This window comes from Amblyraja radiata, chromosome 35 (genome assembly GCF_010909765.2).
Source record: "Amblyraja radiata isolate CabotCenter1 chromosome 35, sAmbRad1.1.pri, whole genome shotgun sequence".
In the NCBI taxonomy this organism is placed as follows: Eukaryota; Metazoa; Chordata; class Chondrichthyes; order Rajiformes; family Rajidae; genus Amblyraja; species Amblyraja radiata.
Window position 1 is genome coordinate 22,422,373 of NC_045990.1, and position 20,560 is coordinate 22,442,932.

Below are 20,560 nucleotides of genomic sequence, written 5' to 3' on the forward strand. Positions count from 1 at the left end.
TCCACATTATACTGCATCTGCCATGCATTTGCCCACTCACCCAGCCTATCCAAGTCACCTTGCAGCCTCCTAGCATCCTCCTCACAGCTAACACTGCCCCCCAGCTTCGTGTCATCCTCGTGTATAGTGGGGAGGAGGTGCGTTGTGGGGGGAGGTGTGGGACGATCATCCGTGGACTGAGATACGCTCTGATATCTCTCACTGACACCCAGTGTCCCTCGTTCTCCCCTCTGGGACCAAGCCGTCCCCCCCCCCCCAAGCGACCCTAGCTGACCTACGCACCCCTAACCCTGACCGTGTCTTCTCATCCCCTCCTCCAGAAAGCAAGAGCTCCCTTGATTCCCAACCTAAGTTGTCTATTCCCCCGCCGCACTCCCCGGTACCGAGCCGTCCCCTGGATTGTTTTCTCTGCAGATGGACACAAAAAGCTGGAGTAACTCAGTGAGAACAGACCCACAGATGTTGCCTAACCCACTAGGTTACTCCAGCAATATCTATCTTTAGTATCAACCAGCATCTGCAGTCTTTATTTCTACATTTTTCAGAGCAGATAGTTGAGGCAGGTCTAATAACATTTACAAGCCATTTTGACATGTACATGGACAGGAAAGGTTTAGAGGAATTTGGGCCAATATGTGGGCAAATGGAACTAGCTGAGTTGTGGCGGCATGGATGAGTTGGGCTGAAGGGCCTGTTTCCATGTTCTATAATCTGTGACAGTAGCCAGTCCCTGAAATTCACCCTGATTCGGACTGAAGGGAGTGACGTGGAGTGACAGACATTTCAGGAGAGTGGGTGAAAGGAGACTGGATGATGCTGCTCTCTCCACAGAGCCAGTCCTCCAATTCCCAAACTCTGCTGACTGTCTGATGACCTGTTGTAGTGTTGCCACACTCCCGTGTCTCTGTTCCTTTATTCCAGATCCCCAGATGTCCACAGTGGAACAGACCCATGGATCATCGACTGGAGAATCTGTCCAGGATTCGACTTCTGTCCCAGTGAGAGACACATCCTCAGGTACCAAACCCTCTCACACACTTTCACTTGTCCTCATTAACCCTGTCATGGGGGTCATAGAGTGATACAGTGTGGAAACAACTTGCCCACACCGGCCAACATGTTCCAGCCACACTAGCCCCAATAGCCCCATCTGCCAGCATTTGGTCCATATCCTTCCAAACTTGTCCTATCCATGTACCTATCTAACTGTTTTTTAAATGTTCGGATGGTCCCTGCCACAATTTCCTCCTCTGGCAGCTTGTTGCATACATCCACCACCCATTGTGAGAAAAAGTTACCCCTCAGATTCCTATTAAATCTTTTCCCCTTCACCTTAAACCAATGTTCTCTGGTCCTCAAATCACCTACTTTGGGCAAGAGACTGCATCTACCCGATCAATTCCTCTCATGATCTCATACACCTCTAGAAGATCACCCCTCATCCTCCTGTTCTCCAAAGAATAGAGTTCCAGTCTACTCAACCTCCGCCAAGAGCTCAGACTCTCTAGCCCTGGCAACATCATTGTAAATCTTCTCTCTACCTTTTCCAGCTAGACAACATCGTTCCTATAACACGGTGTCCAGAACTGAACATAATACTCTAATTGTGGCCTCACCAACGTCGTAAACAACTGCAACATGACCTCCCACCTTGTATACTCGATACCTTGGCTGATAAAGGCCAATGTGCTAAAAGCCTTTTTGACCACCCGATTTACCTGCAACCCCACCTTCAAGGAATAATGCACCTACACTCCTGGATCCCACTGCTCCACAATACTCCCTAGAGCACTACCATTCACTGTGTAGGTCCTGCTCATGTTAGACTTCCAAAAATTCAACCTCACATTTCTGTATTAAATTCCATCCACCTCAGCCCACCTGTCCAATCGATCAAGACCCTGTTGCAATTTTTCACAACCATCTATATTATCGGTAAAATCACACACTTTTGTATCATCAGCAAACTTGTTATCTCGCCATGTATGACGACCTGGAGTATTGCGTACAGTTTTGGTCCCCTAATCTGAGGAAGGACATTCTTGCCATAGAGGGAGTACAGAGAAGGTTCACCAGACTGATTCCTGGGATGTCAGAACATTCATATGAAGAAAGACTGGATAGACTCGGCTTGTACTCGCTAGAATTTAGAAGTTTGAGGGGGGATCTTATAGAAACTTACATGGAAACATAGAAAATAGGTGCAGGAGTAGGCCATTCGGCCCTTCGAGCCTGCACCGCCAATCAATATGATCATGGCTGATCATCCAACTCAGTATCCTGTACCTGCCTTCTCTCCATACCCCCTGATCCCTTTAGCCATAAGGGCCACATCTAACTCCCTCTTAAATATAGCCAATAAACTGGCCTCAACTGCCTTCTGTGGCAGATAATTACAGAGATTCACCACTCTCTGTGTGAAAAATGTTTTTCTCATCTTGGTCCTAAAAGATTTCCCCCTTTTCCTTAAACAGTGACCCCTTGTTCTGGACTTCCCCAACATCGGGAACAATCTTCCTGCATCTAGCCTGTCCAACCGCTTAAGAATTTTGTAAGTTTCTATAAGATTCCCCCCTCAATCTTCTAAATTCTAGCGAGTACAAGCCGAGTCTATCCAGTCTTTCTTCATATGAAAGTCCTGACATCCCAGTAATCAGTCTGGTTAACCTTCTCTGTACTCCCTCTATGGCAAGAATGTCTTTACTCAGATTAGGAGACCAAAACTGTACGCAATACTCCAGGTGTGGTCTCACCATGACCCTGTACAACTGCAGTAGAACCTCCCTGCTCCTATACTCAAATCCTTTTGCTATGAATGCTAACATACCATTTCCCTTTCTTCACTGCCTGCTTCACCTGCATGCGTACTTTTAATGACTAGTGTACCATGACACCCAGGTCTCGTTGCATCTCCCCTTTTCCTGTGTTTGCCATCAAAGTGGATAACATCACATTTATCTACATTATACTGCATCTGCCATGCATTTTCCCACTCACCCAGCCTATCTAAGTCACCTTGCAGCCTCCTAGCATCCTCCTCACAGCTAAACTGCCCCCAGCTTCGTGTCATCCTCGTGTGGAGTGGGGAGGAGGTGCGTTGTGGGGGGAGGTGTGGGACGATCATCCGTGGAATGAGATACGCTCTGATATCTCTCACTGCCACCCAGTGTCCCTCGTTCTCCCCTCTGGGACCAAGCCGTCCCCTTCCACCAACCCCCCCCCCCCCCCTCCCCACCCATCCCCCAAGCGACCCTGGCTGACCTACGCACCCCTAACCCTGACCGTGTCTTCTCATCCCCTCCTCCAGAAAGCAAGAGCTCCCTTGATTCCCAACCTAAGTTGTTTATTCCCCGGCCGCACTACCCGGTACCGAGCCGTACCCTGGATTGTTTTCTCTGGAGATGGACACAAACAGCTGGAGTAACTCAGTGAGAACAGACCCACAGATGTTGCCTAATCCATTAGGTTACTCCAGCAATATCTCTCTTTGGTATAAACCAGCATCTGCAGTCTTTATTTCTACATTTTTCAGAACAGATAGTTGAGGCAGGTATAATACCATTTACAAGCCATTTTGACAAGTACATGGACAGGAAAGGTTTAGAGGAATTTGGGCCAATTTGTGGGCAAATGGAACTAGCTGAGATGTGGCGGCATGGATGAGTTGGGCTGAAGGGCCTGTTTCCATGTTCTATAATCTGTGACTGTGGCCAGTCCCTGAAATTCACCCTGATTCGGACTGAAGGGAGTGACGTGGAGTGACAGACATTTCAGGAGAGTGGGTGAAAGGAGACTGGATGATGCTGCTCTCTTCACAGAGCCAGTCCTCCAATTCCCAAACTCTGCTGACTGTCTGATGACCTGTTGTAGTGTTGCCACACTCCCGTGTCTTTGTTCCTTTATTCCAGATCCCAAGATGTCGACAGTGGAACAGACCCAGGGATCATCGACTGGAGAATCCGTCCAGGATTCGACTTCTGTCCCAGTGGGAGACACATCCTCAGGTACCAAACCCTCCCACACACTTTCACTTGTCCTCATTAACCCTGTCATGGGGGTCATAGAGTGATACAGTGTGGAAACAACTCACCCACACAGGCCAACATGTTCCAGCCACACTAGCCCCACTAGCCCCATCTGCCAGCATTTGGTCCATATCCTTCCAAACTTGTCCTATCCATGTACCTATCTAACTGTTTCTTAAATGTTCGGATGGTCCCTGCCACAATTTCCTCCTCTGGCAGCTTGTTGCATACATCCACCACCCATTGTGAGAAAAAGTTACCCCTCAGATTCCTATTAAATCTTTTCCCCTTCACCTTAAACCAATGTTCTCTGGTCCTCAAATCACCTACTTTGGGCAAGAGACTGCATCTAGCCGATCAATTCCTCTCATGATCTCATACACCTCTAGAAGATCACCCCTCATCCTCCTGTGCTCCAAAGAATAGAGTTCCAGTCTACTCAACCTCTGCCAAGAGCTCAGACTCTCTAGCCCTGGCAACATCCTTGTAAATCTTCTCTCTACCTTTTCCAGCTTGACAACATCTTTCCTATAACACGGTGTCCAGAACTGAACACAATACTCTAATTGTGGCCTCACCAACGTCGTAAACAACTGCAACATGACCTCCCACCTTATATACTCGATACCTTGGCTGATAAAGGCCAATGTTCTAAGCCTTTTTACCACCCGATTTACCTGCAACCCCACCTTCAAGGAATAATGCACCTACACTCCTGGATCCCACTGCTCCACAATACTCCATAGAGCACTACCATTCACTGTGTAGGTCCTGCTCATGTTAGACTTCCCAAAATTCAAGCTCACATTTCTGTATTAAATTCCATCCACCTCAGCCCACCTGTCCAATCGATCAAGACCCTGCTGCAATTTTTCACAACCATCTATATTATCGGTAAAATCACACACTTTTGTATCATCAGCAAACTTGCTATCTCGCCATGTATGACATCTTGCCAAATTATTGATACCACACCTGGAGTATTGCGTACAGTTTTCGTCCCCTAATCTGAGGAAGGACATTCTTGCCATAGAGGGAGTACAGAGAAAGTTCACCAGACTGATTCCTGGGATGTCAGAACTTTCATATGAAGAAAGACTGGATAGACTCGGCTTGTACTCGCTAGAATTTAGAAGATTGAGGGGGGATCTTATAGAAACTTACATGGAAACATAGAAAATAGGTGCAGGAGTAGGCCATTTGGCCCTTCGAGCCTGCACCGCCAATCAATATGATCATGGCTGATCATCCAACTCAGTATCCTGACCTGCCTTCTCTCCATACCCCCTGATCCCTTTAGCCATAAGGGCCACATCTCACTCCTTCTTAAATATAGCCAATGAACTGGCCTCAACTATCTTCTGTGGCAGAGTATTACAGAGATTCACCACTCTCTGTGTGAAAAATGTTTTTCTCATCTTGGTCCTAAAAGATTTCCCCCTTATCCTTAAACAGTGACCCCTTGTTCTGGACTTCTCCAACTTCGGGAACAATCTTCCTGCATCTAGCCTGTCCAACCTATTAAGAATTTTGTAAGTTTCTATAAGATCCCCCCCTCAATCTTCTAAATTCTAGCGAGTACAAGCCGAGTCTATCCAGTCTTTCTTCATTTGAAATTCCTGAAATCCCAGGAATCAGTCTGGTGAACCTTCGCTGTACTCCCTCTATGGCAAGAATGTCTTTACTCAGATTAGGAGACCAAAACTGTACGCAATACTCCAGGTGTGGTTTCACCATGACCCTGTACAACTGCAGTTGAACCTCCCTGCTCCTATACTCAAATCCTCTTGCTATGAATGCTAACATACCATTCGCTTTCTGCACTGCCTGCTGCACCTGCATGCCTACTTTTAATGACTGGTGTACCATGACACCCAGGTCTCGTTGCATCTCCCCTTTTCCTGTTTTTGCCATCAAAGTGGATAACCTCACATGTATCCACATTATACTGCATCTGCCATGCATTTGCCCACTCACCCAGCCTATCGAAGTCACCTTGCAGCCTCCTAGCATCCTCCTCACACCTAACACTGCCCCCCAGCTTCGTGTCATCCTCGTGTGGAGTGGGGAGGAGGTGCGTTGTGGGGGGAGGTGTGGGACGATCATCCGTGGACTGATATACGCTCTGATATCTCTCACTGACACCCAGTGCCCCTCGTTCTCCCCTCTGGGAACAATCCGCCCCTCCCCCCCCCCCCCAAAGCGACCCTGGCTGACCTACGCACCCCTAACCCTGACCGTGTCTTCTCATCCCCTCCTCCAGAAAGCAAGAGCTCCCTTGATTCCCAACCTAAGTTGTCTATTCCCCCGCCGCACTCCCCTGTACCGAGTCGTCCCCTGGATTGTTTTCTCTGCAGATGGACACAAAAAGCTGGAGTAACTCAGTGAGAAGAGACCCACAGATGTTGCCTAATCCACTAGTTTACTCCAGCAATATCTATCTTTAGTATCAACCAGCATCTGCAGTCTTTATTTCTACATTTTTCAGAGCAGATAGTTGAGGCAGGTCTAATAACATTTACAAGCCATTTTGACATGTACATGGACAGGAAAGGTTTAGAGTAATTTGGGCCAATATGTGGGCAAATGGAACTAGCTGAGTTGTGGCGGCATGGATGAGTTGGGCTGAAGGGCCTGTTTCCATGTTCTATAATCTGTGACAGTAGCCAGTCCCTGAAATTCACCCTGATTCGGACTGAAGGGAGTGACGTGGAGTGACAGACATTTCAGGAGAGTGGGTGAAAGGAGACTGGATGATGCTGCTCTCTTCACAGAGCCAATCCTCCAATTCCCAAACTCTGCTGACTGTCTGATGACCTGTTGTAGTGTTGCCACACTCCCGTGTCTTTGTTCCTTTATTCCAGATCCCCAGATGTCCACAGTGGAACAGACCCAGGGATCATCGACTGGAGAATCCGTCCAGGATTCGACTTCTGTCCCAGTGGGAGACACATCCTCAGGTACCAAACCCTCTCACACACTTTCACTTGTCCTCATTAACCCTGTCATGGGGGTTATAGAGTGATACAGTGTGGAAACAACTTGCCCACACCGGCCAACATGTTCCAGCCACACTAGCCCCACTAAATCTGCCAGCATTTGGTCCATATCCTTCCAAACTTGTCCTATCCATGTACCTATCTAACTGTTTCTTAAATGTTCGGATGGTCCCTGCCACAATTTCCTCCTCTGGCAGCTTGTTGCATACATCCACCACCCATTGTGAGAAAAAGTTACCCCTCAGATTCCTATTAAATCTTTTCCCCTTCACCTTAAACCAATGTTCTCTGGTCCTCAAATCACCTACTTTGGGCAAGAGACTGCATCTACCCGATCAATTCCTCTCATGATCTCATACACCTCTAGAAGATCACCCCTCATCCTCCTGTGCTCCAAAGAATAGAGTTCCAGTCTACTCAACCTCTGCCAAGAGCTCAGACTCTCTAGCCCTGGCAACATCCTCCAAATCTGAGGAAGGACATTATTGCCATAGAGGGAGTGCAGAGAAGGTTCACCAGACTGATTCCTGGGATGTCAGGACTGTCTTATGAAGAAAGACTGGATAGACTTGGTTTATACTCTCTAGAATTTAGGAGATTGAGAGGGGATCTTATAGAAACATACAACATTCTTAAGGGGTTGGACAGGCTAGATGCAGGAAGATTGCTCCCGATGTTGTGGAAGTCCAGGACAAGGGGTCACAGCTTAAGGATAAGGGGGAAATCCTTTAAAACCGAGATGAGAAGAACTTTTTTCACACAGAGAGTGGTGAATCTCTGGAACTCTCTGCCACAGAGGGTAGTCGAGGCCAGTTCATTGGCTATATTTAAGAGGGAGTTAGAAGTGGCCCTTGTGGCTAAGGGGATCAGAGGGTATGGAGAGAAGGCAGGTACGGGATACTGAGTTGGATGATCAGCCATGATCATATTGAATGGCGGTGCAGGCTCGAAGGGCCGAATGGCCTACTCCTGCACCAAATTTCTATGTTTCTATGTTTCTACCTTTTCCAGCTTGACAACATCTTTCCTATAACACGGTGTCCTGAACTGAACACAATACTATTAATTGTGGCCTCACCAACGTCGTAAACAACTGCAACATGGCCTCCCACCTTATATACTCGATACCTTGGCTGATAAAGGCCAATGTGCTAAAAGCCTTTTTGACCGCCCGATTTACCTGCAACCCCACCTTCATGGAATAATGCACCTACACTCCTGGATCCCACTGCTCCACAATACTCCATAGAGCACTACCATTCACTGTGTAGGTCCTGCTCATGTTAGACTTCCCAAAATTCAAGCTCACATTTCTGTATTAAATTCCATCCACCTCAGCCCACCTGTCCAATCGATGAAGACCCTGCTGCAAATTTTCACAACCATCTATATTACTGGTAAAATCACACACTTTTGTATCATCAGCAAACTTGCTATCTCGCCATGTATGACATCTTGCCAAATTATTGATACCACACCTGGAGTATTGCGTACAGTTTTCGTCCCCTAATCTGAGGAAGGACATTCTTGCCATAGAGGGAGAACAGAGAAAGTTCACCAGACTGATTCCTGGGATATCAGAACTTTCATATGAAGAAAGACTGGATAGACTCGGCTTGTACTCGCTAGAATTTAGAAGTTTGAGGGGGGATCTTATAGAAACTTACATGGAAACATAGAAAATAGGTGCAGGAGTAGGCCATTCGGCCCTTCGAGCCTGCACCGCCATTCAATATGATCATGGCTGATCATCCAACTCAGTATCCTGTACCTGCCTTCTCTCCATACCCCCTGATCCCTTTAGCCACAAGGGCCACATCTAACTCCCTCTTAAATATAGCCAATGAACTGGCCTCAACTACCTTCTGTGGCAGAGAATTCCAGAGATTCACCACTCTCTGTGTGAAAAATGTTTTTCTCATCTCGGTCCTAAAAGATTTCCCCCTTATCCTTAAACTGTGACCCCTTGTTCTGGACTTCCCCAACATCGGGAACAATCTTCCTGCATCTAGCCTGTCCAACCCTTTAAGAATTTTGTAAGTTTCTATAAGATCCCCCCTCAATCTTCTAAATTCTAGCGAGTACAAGCCGAGTCTATCCAGTCTTTCTTCATATGAAAGTCCTGACATCCCAGGAATCAGTCTGGTGAACCTTCTCTGTACTCCCTCTATGGCAAGAATGTCTTTCCTCAGATTAGGAGACCAAAACTGTACGCAATACTCCAGGTGTGGTCTCACCAAGACCCTGTACAACTGCAGTAGAACCTCCCTGCTCCTATACTCAAATCCTTTTGCTATGAATGCTAACATACCATTCGCTTTCTTCACTGCCTGCTGCACCTGCATGCCTACTTTCAATGACTGGTGTACCATGACACCCAGGTCTCGTTGCATCTCCCCTTTTCCTAATCGGCCACCATTCAGATAATAGTCTACTTTCCTGTTTTTGCCATCAAAGTGGATAACCTCACATTTATCCACATTATACTGCATCTGCCATGCATTTCCCCACTCACCCAGCCTATCCAAGTCACCTTGCAGCCTTCAGGCATCCTCCTCACAGCTAACACTGCCCCCCAGCTTAGTGTCATCCGCAAACTTGGAGATATTGCCTTCAATTCCCTCATCCAGATCATTAATATATATTGTAAATAGCTGGGGTCCCAGCACTGAGCCTTGCGGTACCCCACTAGTCACTGCCTGCCATTGTGAAAAGGACCCGTTTACTCCTACTCTTTGCTTCCTGTTTGCCAGCCAGTTCTCTATCCACATCAATACTGAACCCCCAATGCCGTGTGCTTTAAGTTTGTAAACTAGTCTCTTATGTGGGAAGCACTCAGACCCAGCATGTAGGGGGGATAGAAGAAAAAGATAATAAACAGAATAAGACGTGGTGGGTTTCTTAAATGTGTAAGCAGAGAGACAGAGGGGTGTAAAATGAGGGTAGAAGCAATAGGTAGCAAGGTGAATAGTAAAAGTGGCAGGCAGACAAATCCAGATCAAAAATCAAAAAGGGCCACTTTTCAACATAATTGTATAAGTGTTGTAAAAACAAGCCTGAAGGCTTTGTGTCTCAATGCAAGGAGCATTCGTCATAAGGTGGATGAGTTGAATGTGCAGATAGCTATTAATGACTATGATATAGTTGGGATCACGGAGACATGGCTCCAGGGTGACCAAGGCTGGGAGCTAAACATCCAGGGATATTCAATATTCAGGATGGATAAGACAGAAAGGAAAAGGAAGTGGGGTAGCGCTGCTGGTTAGAGAGGAGTTTAACGCAATGGAAAGGAAGGACATTAGCTTGGAGGATGTGGAATCGATATGGGTAGAGTTGCAAAACATTAAGGGGCAGAAAATGCTAGTGGGTGTTGTGTACAGGCCACCTAACGGTAGTAGTGGAGTTGGGGATGGCATCAAACAGACGACATTTCGTTCAGACCGAAAGGACCGAATGACAAATAAAGGATTCAATTCAAAACAGGAAATTAGAAATGCGTGCAATAAAGGTAAAACAGTTATAATGGGTGACTTCAATCTACATATAGTTGGGTGAATCAAATTGGCAGGGATGCTGAGGAAGAGGATTTCTTGGTATGTATGCGGGATAGTTTTCTAAACCTACATGTGGAGGAACCAACGAGAGAGCAGGCTATTCTAGACTGGGTATTGAGTAATGAGGAAGGGTTAGTTAGCAGTCTTGTTGTGCGTGGCCCCTTGGGCAAGAGTGACCATAATATGGTTGAGTTCTTCATTAGGATGGAGAGTGACATAATTAATTCAGAAACAAGTGTTCTGAACTTAAAGAAAGGTGACTTTGAGGGTATGAGCCGTGAATTGGCCAAGATAGACTGGCAATTGATTCTTAAAGGGTGGTGGAGGCAGGTTTGATTTTATCATTTAAAATAAATTGGATAGGTATATGGATGGGAACGGAATGGTGGGTTATGGTCAGAGTGCAGGTAGATGGGACTAGGGGAAAATACGTGTTCAGCACGGACTAGAAGGGCCGAGATGGCCTGTTTCCGTGCTGTAATTGTTATATGGTTATATGGTTATGAGCGTTGGGAGCGGAGGGCACGTAGTCCCTCATCGTAGCTCCTCATAAAATAAAGATCAAACTTCAAACTGTAAATTCTCGTTTAATCTTACTATTTTACTTCGGAGTCACTTGAGTGATTACGTGAAGATTTCAAAGCTTCAAACGAATTAACGGTTTATTTTTTACAATGAAAACAATAGTAACCTCTCTATCCCAGGGGGAAACTATATAACTGATAATAAAACAGAATCGGCAAATACCCCCAGCCTTGCAATTGGCTTATGATAAAATCTTTGGAACATCAATTCACTGAACCATCCTGCGGCCGTGATGATATGGTCTATAGGAATGTCCATCGCCCTGGCCGCTGAAGTTGATGCCGCCCTGGTGGAATGAGATTTAAAATTATCAGTATCAATCCCAGCGCTTACCAGAACCTGCTTTAGCCACCTTGAAATTGTTTGCACCGACACCTTACTGTGCGTTTTTTTGTGGCTAAAGAACAACGCTGACTCTGTTCCTCTCAGGGTTCTGGTAGCCTGAATGCAATGGGACAACCATGACACTACACACAGACGGGAATCCTTGGGGTATGCCGAATAGATAATCTTACACCCTGTCGCCCCTATTCTACTATGCTTGAGCAGATCATAAACATAAAAAGTGATGGAATCTGCTGATACCTCCATCCTGTCTAGCCACAGCTTCTGTAATGTCTGCACACGTTGGGCTGATACCAACGCCATAAGCATGACCACCTTTATGGTGAGTTTGGCTAGCGATAGGTCTGTGACAGGAGCCCACTGGCGAAGCAGCATAACAACTTTGCTTACATTCCAGATAACCGAATACCCGGGCCTAGGAGGATTGGAATTAAAAACTCCCTTCATAAATCTAGAGAATAATGGATATGTCCCCACTGAATGCAATTCTGACACCGTGGGTAAATATGAAGACAGAGCACTTCTGGCTGTATTGTTCGCACTATAGCTTAACTTTTGATCAAAATAGAGAGTTGACAAGAATTCTAGACAGAGTTGGCGTGAATCTGGGATGCCTGCAGTTTGATATGAAATATTCTGCCGTAAGCAGAATACCTCCCACTTTCTTATCGAAGAGATGTATTGCTTTTGGGTACTATCCCTCCAGGCCACAGTGATAACATCCACGGTGCGATCGGATAGTCCTCTCCCTAGGTATGGTCTCCTTAGAATCTGCAAATTAACAGATCAATACGATCATGTAAAGGATGTTGATCGCCAGTTACCGGATTCACCAGTAGGTGTCTATGTTTGGGAACAGTCATGTGAGGCTGACTAGCCATCTCCAAAACATGAGCGAACCATGGCTGAGTAGGCCAGTCGGGTACCACTAATACCATTGAAGCGGAGTCCTGCATGATTTTTTGCAGGCATCGATTGACGAGGCAGAATGGAGGAAATACATATATAAACATTCCACCCCAGTGCAGCGAGAATGCATCGACCGTTGCTGCCCCAGGATCTGGTTCCCACGAAACGTATTTAGGCAACTGGTGGTTTAGTCTGGATGCGAACAAATTGCTACCTGGCATACCAAACCGAGCAAAAATATCTTCAAATATATCATGGTTCAACATCCATTCTATGTTGTCATTGAATTGTTGTGACCTTGTGTCTGTGACTATGTTGAATCTACCTGTTAAATGGATTGCTGAAATCCAAATGTGTCTGTCAATACACCAGCTCCAGATCTGATTAGCCAACCTATCACAAGCTTTCGACTTGACTCCACCCATATGATTCACATATGCTACTGCAGTAGTGTTGTCAATCTGAACCTGCACATGCACCTGACTTTTGGTAAAACAATAATCTTTAAGCCCATAGAATGTTCCCAAAAGCTCTAAATAATTGATGCCTCATCACTATTCCATCTGCCTCCACAGCTGGAAAACGTATCAGTAGCACCCCGACCTAGGACACTGACATCAGTCTGTAATGCCCCTGTCCCACTTAGGAAACCGGAACGGAAACCTCTGGAGACTTTGCGCCCCACCCAAGGTTTCCGTGCGGGTCCCGGAGGTTTGTGTCAGTCTCCCTACCTGCTTCCACTACCTGCAACCTCCGGCAACCACCTGCAACCTCCGGGAACTGCACGGAAACCTTGGGTGGGGCTCAAAGTCTCCAGAGGTTTCCGTTCAAGGTTCCTAAGTGGGACAGGGGCATTAGACTATGGAAAGTGGGTCAACAAAAACTTCCCTGGAGCTAGTTGCAACATTCATAATCCACCATTGTATCTCAGAAATGGCTTCTGCTGGCAACTTCATAGGCCTGTCTGAATGAACTACATGTGCCCTCAGTGCTTGTTATTTTGCTCATTGTAATTGTTGATAATGCAGAGGCCCAAACTGCACAGCTGGAAAAGCAGCCACCAGTTTACCAATCAAGCTGGCCACCTGTCTAATTGAGGGTAGTTGTTCCTCAATAAGCTTAACACCTTCTTCAATTAACTGCTACCTTTTACCACTTGGCAGAATCACTACCATGTGAACTGAGTTAATGGTGAAGCCCAAGTAATCAATAACTTTCACTGGTGTTAATTTGGATTTATCTGGATGAATAATGAACCCCAACTTCTCAAAAGTGAGTTTAACATCAGAAACCGATGATTCAGCTGCCTCCCGAGTGTTCCCTACAATACAGATATCATCCAAATAGGCCATTACAACATGACCTTGAGTTCGGAGTAAGCCAAGAATTGGTTTTAACAATTTGGTAAACAATCTCGGAACCGAGGTTATATCATTAGGCAGTGCTTTGATTTGCCATTATTGACTCATCCAGCTAAATTTCAAATATCTCCTATCATCACAATGGACAGACACTGAGTAATATGCATCTTTAAGATCTATGCTAGCCATATAACACCCTTTGGAAACCAGCTGTTTAGCAGTAGAAAAAGTTTCCATTTTGAAATGCCTATACTGCACAAAAGGGTTCAGGCTCGTCAGGACCAGAATGATTCTACACCCCCCCATCATTTTTAGACCTAGGAAAAATACTTGACACAAACTGATGGGATTGACGAACCGACTTCTCAATAACCTCCTTTTTGCACAATATCTCAAGTTCTGCCTGTATCTGCATATTCTCTTTGTGTGAAAACACAAGTGCCCGACATGGGACTTGCTAAGTGGGCGGACACACAGTAGGGTAGAATTCAATTCGAAACCCCTCTAAACTGACTTCCCAGCACAAACGGATCTGATGTTATCTCCTGCCATTCTTTGAGGAACAAGTGTAACCTGCCCCCAACTTGAACATCTTTCCCACTTAATTTGTTTTCCTCAGGAGCAAAATCTCTTGCCTGCACATTTCCTGACAGAGCTTGTTGCCCTAGGCCCCTCGTAGGGAAATTCATCCGTGTGCCTGTGGCAGGATGCGTGTGTTCGGGAATGAACGGCTCGTCCCTTCACTAGCCCCTGTGATAGCACCCCATCGATAGGGGAAAAACCTCCAGCCCATTCTGCTGCTTGTTGGTACTTTTATGAGGCCCTCTTTTTGCCTCTTCATCAAGTTCTTTCACTCGCTTTGCGAGGTCCTCCCTAAACAACAGTTTTGGCAGTTGTATATTGTTAGGTCTGCAGAGTGCTGCAAATTTTGGGTGAATGGTTGGGCGTATGGCACCCTTTCTTAAGCAGTTCACCTCAAAATGTGCACTGCACAGAAGCCCCAAAGCATCCTGATGAACTTCAGTTATGTGCCCCTCGTCCGCCGTTCTGGCGAACGCAGTAATTCCTGCTGCAAGCAACTTGATCACCCTCTGGAGCTTTAACTCTTGTGCCCGCACTGCAATCCCCATTTGGCCCCATATGACATGGTTAACCACCCTGTTCAACACACTTCAACAACCCACAGTTAGCCGGGGTTTCATACCTTTTAGTAGTGTCGTCCATTGTCAGCTCTTGGAGCTGATGGGAGAGCATATAATTAATGGTTGTGGCCAATTCCTCCCCCAATGGCTCCCCTGCTTCTGTGGGGATAGCAAACTTTGCAGCCAAATCAGGTATTAAACCCTCTTGCCCTTCACCCCTTGGGCTCTGTTCACCCACTGATTCGGCATCAGTATACCCCTGCCCTGGCAAACCCTCCTGCTCCATGAGGGGGTGATTATGCAGCCCTATTCCAGGTGCTGCTGGCACAGGCTCTCCAACAGCCGGGCGTGAACACCACTCCTCCTCCCGGAGTGCGTCCTTTTCGAGCATCTTCTCCATTAGGTGCTCGATCTGTGAGAGCCGTGAGCAAACGGACTCCCCTTCCAGAGGTGAATCCACCTGGCCCGACTCTGGGTCAATGGGCCTGGCAGACTTTGATGTGGCCTCACCCCCTACAGGCAACGCTGCTCCCAGGCAACGTGTCTGCAGTCGCAAGCCCCCCTGCTAGCGACGGAATCGGTGAGCTAGGCGGGTACCCGCTACCCGCACTCCCGCCGTCCTCCAAACTTTTAGTAACGGGTCGGCTCACCTTCACCATTGCTTTCTGCATCTTGGAAAATCCTAAGACAACCGTGAGTACAGAAAGCGACCTACAAGACTACTCGTAAATATTAACTCGGGCTGACGCAATATCCTCTCTGGTTTCCCACAATTTCCTCGGATATATCTGATCTGAGGAAGGACATTCTTGCCATAGAGGGAGTACAGAGAAGGTTCACCAGACTGATTCCTGGGATGTCAGGACTTTCATATGAAGAAAGACTGGATAGACTTGGCTTGTACTCGCTAGAATTTAGAAGATTGAGGGGGGATCTTATAGAAACTTACAAAATTCTTAAGGGGTTGGACAGGCTAGATGCAGGAAGATTGTTCCCGATGCTGGGGAAGTCCAGAACAAGGGGTCACAGTTTAAGGATAAGGGGGAAGTCTTTTAGGACCGAGATGACAAAAACATTTTTCACACAGAGAGTGGTGAATCTCTGGAATTCTCTTCCACAGAAGGTAGTTGAGGCCAGTTCATTGGCTATATTTAAGAGGGAGTTAGATGTGGCCCTTGTGGCTAAGGGGATCAGAGGGTATGGAGAGAAGGCAGGTACAGGATACTGAGTTGGATGATCAGCCATGATCATATTGAATGGCGGTGCAGGCTCGAAGGGCCGAATGGCCTACTCCTGCACCTATTTTCTATGTTTCTGTCAGGCCCTGGAGATTTGTCTATCTTCATAAACGATAGTACCTTCAGCATCACTTGGACCATAAAACTGATTGACCTCAAGACACTTCCATTGACTGCTCCAAGTTCCTGCATTCTCCTGTCTTTCTCCTCGGTAAATACAGAGGAGAAACACTCGTTGACGACCTCGCCCATCTCCAGTGGCTCTTGGGGTTGTCCTTAAACGTCACCTATCTATGTTGCCCAGAACTACTGCCTGACCCACTGAGTTACTCCATCACTTTGTGTCCTTCACATTAAACCAGTCGGGTTCAGTGGAAATGGATGATTCCGTTGTGTGATGTGTAAGAGTGTTAAAGGAATACGGTCCGAGACTCTTGAAAGGCTGGCACCACCATTGTACCGAGCGTGCTGGATCAGTGGGGTATTACTGGAGTAACAGACATGTGGTGAAATAATCTGAGGATTGAGCAGAGACACTGTTGTCCCTGGAGCACATTGAGGACACGTCCAGTAGAACAGATGAGGGAACCAGTGGCTGGGCTGTGGGGGATTTTCAGAAAGCATTTAGTACGTTCCTGCGTACAAGAGGCTGGTCAACAAGGTCAGAGCACATGGAATTGTTCACACACTGACATGGATTGAGAATTGGCTTTTGGACAGAGAGCAACAGGTGGGAATAAGCAGATCATTCTCAGGTTGGTAGCAGTGACTTGTGGGTACAAGAGGATTCAGTGCTTGGTACCCCGGTGAGTCACAGTCTGTATCAATAACTTGGCTGGGACGCTCATCTGTGGACTGAGATACACCGTGATATCTCCCATTGACCAGCAGTGTCCCTCACTGTGCCCACTGGGACCGAGCCAAGGACCCCCTCCCTGAGACCGAGATATCCCCTATACCCTCCCCAATGACCGATTCTTGTCCTTCCTTCCCCCCACTGGGTCCAAGCCCACCCCTCGAACCCCAACCTAAGCCGTTCCCTATCCCCTCCTCCAGGGATCTCTCCTCCCCAGGTCCAGGCCGTTCCCTCCCCTCCCCTGAGACCGAGTGAGCCGGCCGGTGATGGGGAAGCAGGGAGAGGGTGAAGTGGGACAGAGGGGGTGGGAGAGGTACGTGGGTGAGAGACAGGGAAAGGGTGGATGAGGGAGAGGCAGGGTCACTCCACTGTGTCTGGGATGTACTGGGGGTGTCAGGATACACGGTGCAGGAGAGGGCTGGACCTTTGGTGTCACCAGAGACTGCACTTCCCTCTGCTCCCGTCCCGCAGAGATGCTGGATTATTTCCACACTACACCCACTGTCTGTCCACACTTTATTACAGATCCAGCCTCCGTACCAACTGAGGAAGCCCAGAAAACAGCCGAACCCCAGGAAACAACAGCTGAACCCCGGGAGAATGTGTCCACCGTCCCAGAACCAGATACAAACTCAGGTATTGATGGATAGATTATTTTTCTAACCCCAAACGTCAGTGCTGGTGCGGAAAGTGTAGGGGAGGGTGACTTGAGGAATATTGGCATCGAGGAGATGGAGGAGAGAGGCTGGGGTGTGGGGTGAGGAAATCTGGAGAGAGTGAGGGAGGAGAGGGGGTGTGGAGTGGGGGGAGGGGGGTAGCGGGGGGAGGGGGTTTGGATTGGGGGGTGTGGAGGGGGGGTAGTGTGGGGAGGGGTGCAGTGTGATGGGGAGGGGTGTAGAAGCAGAAAATAGGTGCAGGAGTAGGCCATTCGGCCCTTCGAGCCTGCACCGCCATTCAATATGATTATGGCTGATCATCCAAATCAGTATCCTTCCCAAAATTCAACCTCACATTTCTGTATTAAATTCCATCCACCTCAGTCCACCTGTCCAATCGATCAAGACCCTGCTGCAATTTTTCACAACCATCTTTATTATCGGTAAAACCACCCACTTTTGTATCATCGGCAAACTTGCTATCTTGCCATGTATGACATCTTGCCAAATTATTGATACCACACCTGGAGTATTGCGTACAGTTTTGGTCTCCTAATCTGAGGAAAGACATTCTTGCCATAGAAGGTTCAGAGAAGGTTCACCAGACTGATTCCTTGGATGTCAGAACTTTCATATGAAGAAAGACTGGATAGACTCGGCTTGTACTTGCTAGAATTTAGAAGGTTGAGGGGGGATCTTATAGAAACTTACATGGAAACATAGAAAATAGGTGCAGGAGTAGGCCAATCGGCTCTTCGAGCCTGCACCGCCATTCAATATGATCATGGCTGATCATCCAACTCAGTATCCTGACCTGCCTTCTCTCCATACCCCCTGCTGATCCCTTTAGCCATCAGGGCCACATCTCACTCCCTCTTAAATATAACCAATGAACTGGCCTCAACTACCTTCTGTGGCAGAGTATTACAGAGATTCACCACTCTCTGTGTGAAAAATGTTTTTCTCATCTTGGTCCTAAAAGATTTCCCCCTTATCCTTAAACTGTGACCCCTTGTTCTGGACTTCCCCAACATCGGGAACAATCTTCCTGCATCTAGCCTGTCCAACCGCTTAAGAATTTTGTAAGTTTCTATAAGATCCCCCCCCCTCAATCTTCTAAATTTTAGCGAGTACAAGCCGAGTCTATCCAGTCTTTCTTCATTTGAAAGTCCTGACATCCCAGGAATCAGTCTGGTGAACGTTCTCTGTACTCCCTCTATGGCAAGAATGTCTTTACTCAGATTAGGAGACCAAAACTGTACGCAATACTCCAGGTGTGGTCTCACCATGTAGGTACAACTGCAGTTGAACCTCCGTGTCATCCTCGTGTGGAGTGGGGAGGATTTTTCTGACCCCAAATGTCCGTGCTGGTGGGAAAAGTACAAGGGAGGGTGACTTGAGGAATATTGGCATCGAGCAGAGAGGCTGGGGTGTGGGAGGAGGAAATCTGGAGAGAGAGAGAGAGAGAGAGAGAGAGAGAGAGAGGGAGGGGATTGGGGTCTGGACTGGGGGAGTGTGGGTTGGGGAGGGTGTCTGTAATGTACGGGACGGGGTGTGAAGTTGAGGGGGAGGGGATGTGAACTGTGGGGCGGGGAGGGGGTGTGGAGTGGGGGAGGGAATGTGGAGTAGGGGAGAGGGATCAGTAGGGGGTTTGTGGGAGGAGGCTTGGAATTGGGGGATGGAGGGATGCTGGGAAAAGGTGAGGCAGATGTCTGGAGTGAGGGGAGGCTGAGCTTGTGTGCGGATTAGGCGAGGGGTGTGAGTGAGTCGGGAAAAGGATGGATTTAGTCAGGATCCAGGGATAGAGCTCTGTAGGAGAGTCGAGGAGGAACAAGGAAGCGTGGCGTGGAGCGTGTTGGAGGAGTGTGTAATGTTCCAGGTGAGATGTGGGACCTGTGAGATTTGGTGTGTGTTGCTGTCAGCATGGACTGGTGACTCTTGGTCTCTGCTGCCGACTTCCCTCCTGATCAGCTGTTCAATGTGTTTTTACTCTTTAACCCTCCCTGTCCCTTCTCCTCTTTCTTCTTCCAGATCCACCGTTGGACACAACTCTGGAACCCCAGGGAGCAGGGACTGCAGACCCTGGTCCGGGTTTAACTCGTGACCCAGCAGGGTCTGCAAGCTCAGGTATCAGTGGTGGGGAGCATGGAACATAGAAAAAGGCAGCACGGTGGCGCAGCGGTAGAGTTGCTGGTTTACAGCGCCAGAGACCCGGGTTTGATCCTGACTATGGGTCCTGTCTGTACAGAGTTTGTACGTTCTCCCAGCGACCAGTGGTTTGATAATAGATTTCTCTATCTTATAACCATATAACATAACAATGACAGCACGGAAACAGGCCATCTCGGCCGTACAAGTCCGTGCCGAACAACCGTTTTCCCTTAGTCCCACCTGCCTGCACTCATACCATAACCCTCCATTCCCTTCTCATCCATATGCCTATCCAATTTATTTTTAAATGATACCAACGAACCTGCCGCCACCACTTCCACTGATAGCTCATTCCACACCGCTACCACTCTCTGAGTAAATAAGTTCCCCCTCAGGTTACCCCTAAACTTCTGTCCCTTAATTCTGAAGTCATGTCCTCTTGTTTGAATCTTCCCTATTCTCAAAGGGAAAAGCTTGATCACATCAAATCTGTCTATCCCTCTCATCATTTTAAAGAACTCTATCAAGTCCCCCCTTAACCTTCTGCGCTCCAGAGAATAAAGACCTAACTTATTCAACCTATCTCTGTAACTTAGTTGTTGAAACCCAGGCAACATTCTAGTAAATCTCCTCTGTACTCTCTCTATTTTGTTGACATCCTTCCTATAATTGGGCGACCAAAATTGTACACCATACTCCAGATTTGGTCTCACCAATGCCTTGTACAATTTTAACATTA

General features: G+C 47.3%; 1 protein-coding gene across 1 annotated transcript; it reads left to right on the forward strand.

The window, feature by feature from the left end:
- The first annotated feature begins 3,916 nt into the window (after positions 1 to 3,916).
- On the forward strand, positions 3,917 to 19,826 carry LOC116991892 (mucin-7-like). The gene is made up of 4 exons (XM_033050867.1): positions 3,917 to 4,004; positions 6,890 to 6,985; positions 17,540 to 17,650; positions 19,702 to 19,826. Exons 1-4 carry the CDS (start codon positions 3,917 to 3,919, stop codon positions 19,824 to 19,826), a joined length of 420 nt encoding a protein of 139 aa, XP_032906758.1.
- Positions 19,827 to 20,560: the final 734 nt, after the last annotated feature.